The 12,069-nt window shown below is 41.8% G+C and overlaps 1 protein-coding gene across 1 annotated transcript in view; it reads right to left on the minus strand.

Moving 5' to 3' along the window:
• AAK1 (AP2 associated kinase 1) overlaps positions 1 to 12,069 on the minus strand; it is a 230,480-nt gene that overhangs the window by 89,387 nt on the left and 129,024 nt on the right. The window contains exon 3 of the mRNA XM_011985014.1: positions 2,838 to 2,956. Coding sequence (XP_011840404.1) covers positions 2,838 to 2,956 — 119 coding nt within the window. The remainder of the gene's footprint in view (positions 1 to 2,837; positions 2,957 to 12,069) is intronic.

The following is a 12,069-nucleotide window of genomic DNA, read 5'->3' on the forward strand; positions in this document are numbered from 1 at the left end:
GCTCCAGCGTGGGTAACTGAGACCCCGTCTCAAAAGACAGAGAGAGAAAAAAAGATACTGGAGGATCAGCTCCAACAAAATGAGGAAGTTAGCCAAAAGAGGAATTACCAGTTCTAATTAAACAAGAGAGGCAAAGGAAATGTCCAGGAAATTCCAAGATTCGACTGTAAATCAGGCAGAGAACAACCAGCCCAGGTTCCTCAGTCAGGAGACTGAGGGAGAAATCTTGAAGATGATAAAATAGACACCATTAAATGCATCTAAAAAATCCAAAAAATGGTTTACACAATTTATGGAAAATTGGGAATTAAACTGTTAAATAGTACAAAGAAAACTCAGACCAAGAGAGGGAAAACAAGACAATTAATAATTTTAGTGAAAGCAAAGTTATATAGGAAAGGCAGAGGACTCATAGTCCACCAGGAATTCAGTTGAAATAGTTTTCTTACATAATAATGTAAAAACTAATATTCATATAAACAACATATTGCCGAAGTTTACTGGTGTTTTGGAAGAATGGAAGATGAGAATACTGCAAGTATTTGGGGAGAGAGGCAAGCAGCGAATAAGTGACAGTTATGTCTTTACTTCCCATAGGAGATAATGCCTAAAATGGAAGAAAAATCAAGAACTAGCAATATTAACATGTTATTTAGAAAGACATCAAAAGAATCACCTAAAGTGGTTGCCTCTGGGACCCTGTAATGGCATAGGAGCTCCCCTTGGGGAAGTGCTTGATGTTTTTTGTAACAAGCTTAGCTCACCTATTTGAATATTAAAGCTTTGAAAGAATATAAACTAAAAACAAAACTCTCACAGCTAATACGCGTCTGGGCCAAAACTTGAACCTGTGTGATTTAACTCTTAATCAAGCCCATTAATTTGTGAGCTCCTCATGGGCCTGTGCGTCTTCGTTCCTCCACTACAATGCCTGCCTAGCACAAGTAAGCGCTCAGTGTGTTTTTAAATAAGGAGGAGAAAGTGAAATCATGGGATTGCTTTTGTAACACAAGTAAATGAGCAAGAAGGGCATTCTAGATAGAGGAAACAGCAGAAGCAAAGACAGGAAACAAAGTGTGTGAGAGCTGAACAAGCACGGGCGAGGAGGGAGGAAGACAAGTAATGAGAAGCAGCTAGAAAACCCACTGCGTGTGTGAAGGAAGATACAGCAAGAACAGGAATCCGGAGCTATGTGCAGGGGAGTGGAAGGCATTGGTGCCTCACAGACAGGCCCACGTGGTCTTGACTGTATGTATATGGCCCTTGGGAGTTGGCTGGTGTGTCGTGCAGTGCTGACAGTTCCTTCCCACATAGTTTTGGCTTTCTAAAATCTAGAGTAGTGCCAGGCTGTCTAACATTCTGAGTACTTTCAGTAGTCCAACTACAGCCTAACTAGTTATTCTAAGCAGCCACTGAAAAGGCCACTTACGGTGAACAGGGGCAAGCGGAGCCTGGTGGGATACCTACAATGCCACGCTCTCCATTTTTGGATCCCTTTTTGCTATTTAAAAAGCATTAAAATCCAGGGCATAAAAGGAATCATCATCTCTAGGTGAACATATGTATCTGCTACTATCATCATTCTAATACGAATTTCTTCCAAAGTTTATCAAGCATTTACTTCATGTCAAGCAGTGTGTTGGAGCATACAATTTCTGATTTTAAATAACTTACTCCCTGATAGCAGAACTGCTTACAACATAACATGTTAAGCAAATAATTGGTATAAAACAAAAGCACTGTGGAAGCACAAAGGAATAAAAGACTATATATTCAAAGTTTCTTATGTATAATGTGCGTATACTATTACATATTATTATTATATTACTTATCAGGTATAATATTATGTATAATATCAAACAGAGGTAAAAGAAAGATGCTACTCTAACAAATTCCCATAAAATAATTCTGCTTCGATCACCATCAACTCTTGACCAATCTTATTTATCTTCTAAACCCACTCATTGTTCTAAGGACTTTATATTATTTCCTCCATATATATTTCAGCATGTATATCTAACACATAGGGACTCTTTCTTTAAACATATAAATCTGCATCTTGAAAAATGAGTAAGTTTTAAGAATTGAAGTCTAATTGACGTAATAAAATGTGCAGATTTTAAGGTGTTCAATTGAGTTTTGACACATATGTGTAACCACTATCTAAAACAACACACAGAACATTTCCATGGCCTAGAAAGTCCCCGTATACCCCTTTCTAGTCAACTTCCCGCCCCTGAATAACCATGTTCTGATTTCTATCTCCATAGATGATGTTGCCTGTTCTTGGACTTCTATAAATAGATTCATAGAGTATATATGAGGTTTCTAGGTTTTGGTCTAGGTTTCCAGGCCAGAAAAGGGGGAAAGCATTCCAGGTAAAAAGAACTACATGTAAAAATATTAAGTTGTATAAGGATATGTTCACAGAATTTTGAAGAGCTCAGGATGGTTGAACTGAGACTGGGGACTGGTAGCAGAGAGAGAGAGACAAGACCAGAAGAAGAGGCTCATTGGAAAGTTAGGCTTTCTGGATTAAATATCACAGTTAATTTGTGGGAACCATGTTGTTAAGTAAGATTTTCCCAATGCCCAAAATGATTTTTCTGACCTAAAACTGGTCAGTTCTCTCAATATGCTCCTTTCTCCTCCACCCTCCAGCTGAGAGTGACCAAGGCAAGGGTGGTGTCCTATATCACATGGCTGTTCAGTCCCATTTTGTCCAGAGGCCTCTGTACCACCTCAGGGAAGGGAACAAACCCCGTTTGACTTTCTTATGAGAGAGTACAACCTCTGCCTCCATTTTAAACAGTCCCAAGTCCAAGGGGCAGCCTTACCATTATCTGGATTTCTCTCTTGCACACCTGGAGATCATGCTCATTGTTGACAAACATGCGTTTCAAGGCACATTTCATCCCATTGCTTGTCCTCACCAGAAATACAATAGCAAATCCACCTGTGAGAGAAACACACACAAGCTCTTTTGAGTCAATGTTCAAAAAGTCAGTCAGATGACTGTGGTGGCTGGAGGTTGCCGCTGTCACTGCTAATGGTACTGATGCCACTGCCAGCCAGCCTTTAGGGCTAGCCTGTTGTAGAACACATTCTTAGATTCTCAGAACTCGGAGATATTACTTGTGGGAGGGGATGGCAAGAGTCAGAGAAATTGTTTCCAAACACCTATCTCAGCATAACAAAAGAATAGTAATTATTTTCCAAATAACCTACAAACAAACAGATAAATGGGCGAAAAAAACCCAACTACATTACAACTACTATCCTGTGTACACTTTTTTTTTTTTTTTGAGACAGGGTTTCCCTCTGTGGCCCAACCTGGCATGAAGTGGCACGATCACTGCTCACTGCAGCCTCGACCTCCTGGGTTCAATTGATCCTCCCACCTCAGCCTCCCGAGTAGCTGGGATTACAGGTGTACACCACCACTCCTGGCTAATTTTTGTACTTTCCTGTAGAGAAGTGCTTTTGCTATATTGCCCAGGCTGGTCTCAAACTCCTGGACTCCCACCATGGCCTTCCACAGTGCTGGGATTATAAGCAGGAGCCACTGCACCAGCCTTGTCTTGGGTATTTTGATGCTTTTGTTTAATTCTTAACACAATTCTGTGAGTTGTGTTCTTTTCCCCTTTACACAATTACCAGCTGAAGAATACAGAGGCTCAAAGAGATGTGATTCAAACCAAAAACATTTTTAAAGACGTAAGTGGAGCACACTTTCCCTCATACCAGAGAGGCTAGGAAATTATTTCACTAATTGCTAAATAGTTGTCAATTAATTTCAAGAATCTCCTCTTTTTTTCTTCTCATCCTATCACTCAATTTGAACCTAAAAACAGACCTAAAGATTCCTTCTGCCCTCCCTGCCTCCTGGGCTATTGAGAAGATACATGATATGGGTAAGAAAGTGCTATTCCACATAGCATACACAAGGCAAGTATGACACAATTATTGGGGAGACTTTTTAATGTCCACACTGACCTTTCTCTAAAAAACAGTTCACAATTCATTAATAGAAATATATAAGCCAGGTGTGGTGGCTCATGCCTGTAATCCCAGAACTTTGGGAGGCTGAAGCAGGCAGATCGCTTGAGCTCAGGAGTTCAAGACCATCCTTGGCAACATGGCGAAACCCTGTCTTTACAAAAAATACAAAAATTAGCCAGGCATGGTGGGCATGCACCTGTGGTCCCAGCTACTTGGGAGGCTGAGCGGGGAAGGATGGCTTGAGCCTGGGAGGCGGAGGTTGCAGTGAGCCGTGACTGCGCCACTGAACTCCAGGCTGGGTAAGAGACCCTATCTCAAAAAAAAAAAAAAAAAAGAAATGCATATAACTCTACAGAAATTCTCAAGTGCTCTAAATTTGTTACACCACACCACAACATTCCCCAAATTCTTAGAACCCTAACCTCAACTTCACTCCTAAAGCACTATATGAGATGTTCAATGCCATTGGTGAGAGGAGTTAGATAAAGTGAGGCAAAACTGTCAAAAGTTGAAGACTTTGGAATAAGTAGCAGTTACACTGGACACTCAGTCCATCTGTCTGCCTTGTACGTTGTCATCATTTAGCTTGAATATCCTGTCCATTGACTCTGTTCAGCAAAAAAATCAGTATGCTATTCTTGCTCAGAGGTGGTCACTAATTGTATAGAGGTGAACACAGAGGGAAGTCTTCAGTATGGGAATTTGTATAGAGGTTATGATGTAGTACTGGGCTAGGAGCCACATGCAAAATTGATACAGATCAATAAACAACCATTATAGAGATCTTCGGCCTCTGAGAAATAAAGACTTGGGTCCTGATTACGCCCTTTGAATTCCCCCAAGGCTCAGCGGCACTTTAGTACCTGTCTGTTGATGCCCATGGCATTTCCTGCTGCATCTTTACACAGTTATTCTTTTCAAGTTAGCTTGAGTTGGTTTTTGTTACTTGCAACCATAAAGAGCCTTTATCATAAAGCACTGTTGAATGTTTTCATAAAATACACACCTAATTTCGTAAAAAGATAATGTAATGGGCTTCGGTTCCAAATGTGGACTATGATAATGATTTACCAGAGACTGCATGTTTGTACATTTCCTGTTATAATATTCCTCAGTATTCAAATAAACACTAAAATTTACCATACAATCTTTAATTTTAACTGTCATCTCTCTAATCTTTGTACCTCAATAACATTTTCCATTTTCAAAAGTAGCATTGACACTTAGAGGTCTTATCTCTCTCTCTCCCCCTCTCTCTCTCTCTCTCTCTCTCACACACACATTTCTCAATTCTAAAATGCATGTTTTTTACATTTTGCTTTCAAGGGTATCAGAATGTCTTGTAATAAACATGTGCATTTAAAGCAGTGGTATTTATCTTTTCTTCCCCCAACTCCCTGCCAAAGTTATTAAATCCATGATGTTATCTTATAATTAATTAGAACTGAGGAAAATAGTAGCATAAATTGCAAAATTTCTATGTATGTTCATAATTGTTTTGTAAATAGTATAAGTAGGATTCATTTCATTCATATTTCAAATTTTTAAAAAATCACAGAACTACAGACTTTGCAAGAGTAGCACTCCTAGAGAGCATTAAGTCCAAGTGTTTTGCTTTATGCATGGACAAAACAAGTGAGGCTTAGAAGTCCCATGGCTAGTTATGGGCAGAAGCTGGAGTGGTTCACTCTCCTAGAAAAACCATGTGATACCCTTTAGGTAAAATGGAAACAGCTGACAATGTTGTGAAACAAAAGGTGGGAATAGGTATTTCCTACACTTCAGTGCTGCCCGGCACTGCTGAAGGACAGGGCAATTCCTTCAGATGCTGCAGTTCGAGATAACTACCACCAGATGGGAGCAGTGCAGTTTTCTTTGTAGGTAGCAAGATGACCTTCTCAGCCAAGACTGAAGAAATGGGTCAGTCGCCTACCACACAATCCAGTAAGCACAATGGCTGATGAGAGCCTGCCCAGATTCTCAAAGCCTATGACCATGATAAATCTAAAAGCAAATTAGTGAATCACTTTACTTAACACAGATGAAGCCACATTGTCAAGCATCTATGCCTATAAAGGGGTTTATCTGCAGATGAGAAGCATTTAAATCATGAGATCAAAATCCACGCCTAACAGGATTTGTCAGTCTAAAGATGTTGGTCACTATCACTGTGTGGTTGGCCAAATGGAGATGTAAACTACGAGGTTAGAAGAGGGAGAGAGTGCTATTCAAGACACTTCTCATGCACAGCCCCATCTGCCACACCGATCAGGGTGATGAGATTCTCAGCCAGAGCTTAAGAGGGTTCAGGCTATTATGGAAGGAGGCTGTCAACAGAGAAGACTGTCAATAGAGGTGTTTATTTCAGCCTGATTTGCATCCCAAGATCCTGATTAAATGGGAAAACCTAATGGTTTGGACAGAGGTAAGAAAATCTTAACATTCAGTAGCCTGTGTCAGTCTCTCTGCCTACTGACATTTTTTGAAACACTCAGATAACCTCATCCATGAATCTACTGATTCAAAAAGATAAAAAGGATATGATCTATTATGTGAAGCAAGCAAGTGAAGTAGGCAGCGTAATTTTGACATAGACATGCTTTGCCTATTAAATATGTAGGATTTTTTTTTTATGCCCACAAGAAAACATGTTTTCTCCCGTTTTCCCTAAAATATACAGCATTGTTGGTCTAACTTTCTCCCCCTAATTGTTGATGGAGATGTGGATGGCTATTTATAGCTCACCATGAGTTTAGAGGTTTTGTCTGTTTGGTTTGCCTCTGGATTGTCATGCCATAAAATAGTGTTTAACACACAGTGAGCATTCAATAATGAACTAACTCTCCACTTAAGGTTTCTACAGAGGACAGAGAAGGCTACACACAGATAGTGGTAAAGAATATGGGAAACTAATGTGATGGCTCATGTAACAGGATGGCCACCATGCAACTCCAGATCATTGTTGCCATGTGGGAATGTGGACCTGGTTTTGTCAGATCTGCTAATTTCTAAAAACGAGCTAGAAACCCAAAATTGTATGTGAAATCTCCATATTTAAACACTGGCAACAAGTCACCTTTTAAATTAATGCTGTTCAGGTCACCATAGTGTAGGGGCTAAAGAAAACACATCTGAAAAGCTTTAGATAATCTCCGAGCCTCCAGTTTTCTACGTCTGATCTAGTCTAACCCCTTCATTTTACTCAAGACCAAGGAGGGGAAGTGACACAGCTCATGTTCCACAAAGTAAAAAGATGATTTGCAAATGAATTCCAACATATATATAAATATTAGCTCAGACATTCATTACCACAGTTTTTGTCTTTCTTCCCTCAAGATGAGTTTATGGAATACTCCTCCCACCCAGCACGTGTATACGACTTATTTTAAAGGCATTTCAAAATAAATTATTTCATCTGTATTCACACAACGACTGAATGAGGTGGGCGAGCAACCTATCATACTCATTTTCCCAACAGGGAAGACATGCAGAAAGATTAAGTTCCTTTCGCAATAACACATAGAGCTAGTTGGTGGTAGAGTTCAGATAAGATCCCTCATCTTCAGAAATTTTTATATCAATTTCACATATAATACAATGCACCCATTTTAAGTGTACAGTTTGATGAGTTTTCACAACTGTATATACTCACACGAGTGGCTGTGGTGACAGCCAATCCATCACTGCAGATAGTTCTTCAGGTACCTTTGTAGACAATCTCCCCTCCCCTCCCTCACCATCCCATGTATTAAGTAACTTTGGATCTGCTTTCCATCCCTATAGTTTTGCTTGCTCTAGAATAAATGGAATCCTACAGTATATGCTCCTATGGTCTGGCTTCTTTCACGCAGCATAACATTTCTGAGATACATCTTCATTGTGACATGTATCAGTAGTTTTTGCTCAACTAGTAGTCCACTGTATACATATTACACAATTAGTTTATTCATTCACCTGTTGAAGGACATGCGAATTGTTTCTAGCTTTTGGCTATTATGAATTAAACATTCATACAGAAGTCCTTTTTATGGACATAGATAATTATTTCTCTTAGGTATATACCCAGGAATGGAATTGTTGGGTCATATGGCAAGTGACTATTTCCCTTTATATATAAGAAACTGCCAAGCAGTACTCCACAGTGGTTGTGCTATTTTACACTCCCAGCAGCCACATACGAGAATTCCAATTGTTCCACATCCTTATCAACACTTGGTATTGTATTTTTCATTTTAGCTATTCTAGAGGATGTGTAGTGACATCGTGTTGTGGTTTTAATTTGCACTTCCCTATAGATCCTTCAACATTTTAAACTCCTAGGATTAGCTGCTTCCCATCACTTTTCTGATAAAAGATTTTAATAAGCACAGGATCATGGAGTCACCAGTGAAATTACTGAGATAACTTAGACTTCTACCTGCTAAATAAGCAAAGATGACAGAAGTGCCTAGTTCTCTGCAGGGAGAAGACAGTGAGTGAGAATTTGTAATACACAGAGGAGGGTATTACATAAATTCTAAAATCTCTTTTAGTTCTGATATCAACATGAGATCATGGTCTTCAAACTTTTAAAAAACAAGGACAGGCCAAGCATGGTGGCTCATGCCTATAATCCCAGCATTTCGCAAGGTCGAGGTGGGCGGATCACGAGGTCAGAAGATCAAGACCATCCTGGCCAACATGGTGAAACTCTGTCTCTACTAAAAATACAAAAATTAGCCAGGCATGGTGGCGTGCGCCTGTAGTCCCAGCTACTCGGGAGTCTGAGGCAGGAAAATCACTTGAACCCGGAAAATTACCCAGGCATGGTGGCGTGCGCCTGTAGTCCCAGCTACTCGGGAGCCTGAGGCAGGAGAATTGCTTGAACCTGGGAGGAGGATGTTGCAGTGAGCTGAGATCATACCACTGCACTCCAGCCTGGGTGACAGAGCGAGACTCCATCTCAAAAACAAAACAAAACAAACAAACAAAGACAAATTAGCCAGGTACACTGGTGCATGCCTGTAGTCCTAGGTACTCGGGAGGCTGAAGCAGGAGGATTGCTTGGGCCCAGGAGGTTGAGGCTGCAGTGAACTATGATGGCACCACTGCACTCCAGCCTGAGCAACACAGCAAGACTCTCTCTGTCTCTAGAAAAATAAATAAAGTAAAAGATTTAAACACCCTCCTTGGGAGCCTCACTATAATATTCAATTCAGCAATGGGGCTTTGGAAGAAGAAGCAAACAGTATGTCTCCTGGCTCTGTATTCAAATACTGAATCATGCTAGAGGGTGCCAAGTCCCAGGGGCTGTTCTGAATGAATCAGGACACCAGTGACTTCCACTTTGCAAGGAAAAGTGAGGGAGGGGAAGTTAAGGTGAGCAGGAAGAGGAGAAAAATACCAAAGTGATTATCTGAGAAGTGATGGCAAACAGCTGGGCAGACAATGAGAATGATTAGACCAGGAATATGAGACAAAGAAGCCCATCATGGTGCTGAGACAGGAATTCTGTGTTTGCTGCCAAAGAGGTTTGCTGGATATTTTAAAATCGGGCCTATATTCTAGGCACTGAAATTGCCAACTGTTTATATCTTGCAGGTAAAAGGAAACTGTGCTTCCTAACATAAGTCCTATATGCACTTTTGGGAATGGAGTCCACTTGTCTGAGAAGGAAAGATGACACAAGCCAAAAGAGCTGGAGGATACCAAATGAAGAAAAAACGCATCCAGGCCCATTGTCTGCTCTTTATTTTCCAATTTTCTGCCCTACAAACTCTTGGTTTCTCTTTTAAAACAAGGTGAAACTCAACAGATGCTGCTCACTTAATGCAGAAAACAAGCATAAAATAATAGTCTTCTAAAGCTTTTCTAAGGAATCAGACAGATAACTCAGTTAAGGTGGGTTTCATCCAGGAGACGTACATGAACACTGAACAAGTTGCTGGATCTCTCCGGCCTTCATTTCCTCATGGGCAGAAATTAAGACTAAATTAGGCTGGGCGTGGTGGCTCATGCCTGTAACCCCAGCATTTTGGGAGGCCAAGGCGGGTGGATCACCTGAGGTCGAGAGTTTGAGACCAGCCTGACCAACATGGTGAAAGAAGGTATTCCTGCCTTTCCCTTCCACCGCCACCTCCCTGTAAAAACCACTTTGTATTTGTATGACACATTACTTATCACAAAATCCTACATCTGGAATATCTTCTTGAAATCAAGAGCACAAACCCAAATGCCTGAAGAGGCCAGGGAGATCACACAAAGGAGTGAAACAGTCCAGCTGTAACAAAACGTATGGAGGGTGTGTGATGACACAGACTCACTGTCAGGAAGATCACAGGGAGGAGTGGGGCCAGTAGCCCTGAGAAAGTTCATTCCCCTGCTCATGGGCCAGCCACTCCTCAATGCCAGCCAGTCACTGTCACGAACGAGCGTGGGCTAAGAGTTGTCAAGTCTTTTGATTTCTAAAAACAGCTGGATCTTTAGGTGAGAGCTCCTGATTTAAAAATCAGGCAACAAACTTTTAAAAATCTCTGAAACCTTGTGCAGTTTAATGAAAACATATTTCTAAGCTAGGACTGAACCAGAGAGCCCTGCTTCCATCTTTACAAGGGCCTGTGAAGTCAGCGAGTCATGTACTACAACCTCCACTTGACCAACTGGGAAACTAAGACACAGAGAAAAGCCTAAGCATTCTCCTTAGTACTGCCACCTAGTGGCAAGACCAGGGCTAGACTGCAGGAGTGCCAACTCCTGGTGTCCCCTCTCAAGCTGCTGTCCCCTTCCTGTAGCAGCAGATCATGCAGGAACACCTCCACTCCCAAGGAAGGGAGAAGAGAAATGGCACCGTGAAAGGCAAGAGGGACTGCCCACAACTCTGCCTGTCTAGCTGATCAGGTGGGAGAGTGTCCTCTCCATCGTGAGATCTTGGGTGCTGTTCAGGTGACAGAGTATCCTCTCCCTGGTAAGAACCTGGGTGCACTATTCAGGTGGCAGAGTGTCCTCTCCACGGTGAGAGTTCAGGTGCACTATTCAGTGGGAGAGTGTCCTCTCCACGGTGAGAACCTGGGTGCTCTATCCACAGCACCTGTGAGCTCCCACAAGGAATGACCCCCAAGAGGTTGATCAACACCCATCCACAACTTACTCACATCGAAGACAACTTTGCCAAAAGCTTCGGAAGGAACAAAAGTTTTCAAAACTCTAGAACAGATGGCAAGGAGCACAGCAAAGCTTTTTCCAGGAGAAAAGGTCAATGCAAAGCATGTGTCAACACTGATTTCAGTGGGGGCTTGGGGTTTGTTTTTTAATGTCAATCTCTCCTCACTTGCCTCAAATTAAAAATCACCATGTGCCAGCTCCTTCTGGGGAACACGTCAAAGCAGTCCTTTCCCCAGGCAGACAGAACACCCAGATGGGGAATGACTTGAGGTTTTCAACTCCCTCTCTCCCCACTCAAGCTGTGGGCACAAAATCAGAGACTGGCAAATGGTGGTGGTGGTGGTGGTGGAGGTGCTACAGAAACATCAACAGAACCCAATCGAGGCCACAGCCCAGGCTGAACATGGCACACTGGCCTGGCTATTGGTTCTTCCTCTCCAGGACTGTAATGATTGATTGGGGACGATCTCCAGCTCAGGAGGTTCTTCTTAGGGGTTTGGCAAGTCTTCCTTCTCCCCTCAAAACAATTTTCCAGGAAAAAGACTTGCCTGGAACAAAAGGGAAGAGTTTAAGAAATCAAGTTGGTTCACATACACCAGAGACTTGTTGATTACTGCACCTAGAACCATAGTACACTGGGCCTGGGCTATCAGCTAAGGCTGACCAAGAAAGGGCCTTTCCACAAGCTACCCGTCCCTACCTTTGCTGTATACTGCTGCCACAGAGTTAGCTCTCTGGCACATGTCGAGAGATTCGCTGAAAGACATCAGAAACTGAATATCATTTGAAACTTTGCAATGGCTTCTCGCCCCTCTTAGAATAAAACTCCAAATACTGACCAAGTCCTGCAAGGCCCGGAGTGATGTGGTCTCTCTCCAAACTAGAGACCTCCACCTTCCAGTGCTCACTCTGTTCCAGCCACAAGAG

The sequence above is a fragment of the Mandrillus leucophaeus genome, unplaced genomic scaffold (genome assembly GCF_000951045.1).
Source record: "Mandrillus leucophaeus isolate KB7577 unplaced genomic scaffold, Mleu.le_1.0 Scaffold279, whole genome shotgun sequence".
Classification (NCBI taxonomy): domain Eukaryota; kingdom Metazoa; phylum Chordata; class Mammalia; order Primates; family Cercopithecidae; genus Mandrillus; species Mandrillus leucophaeus.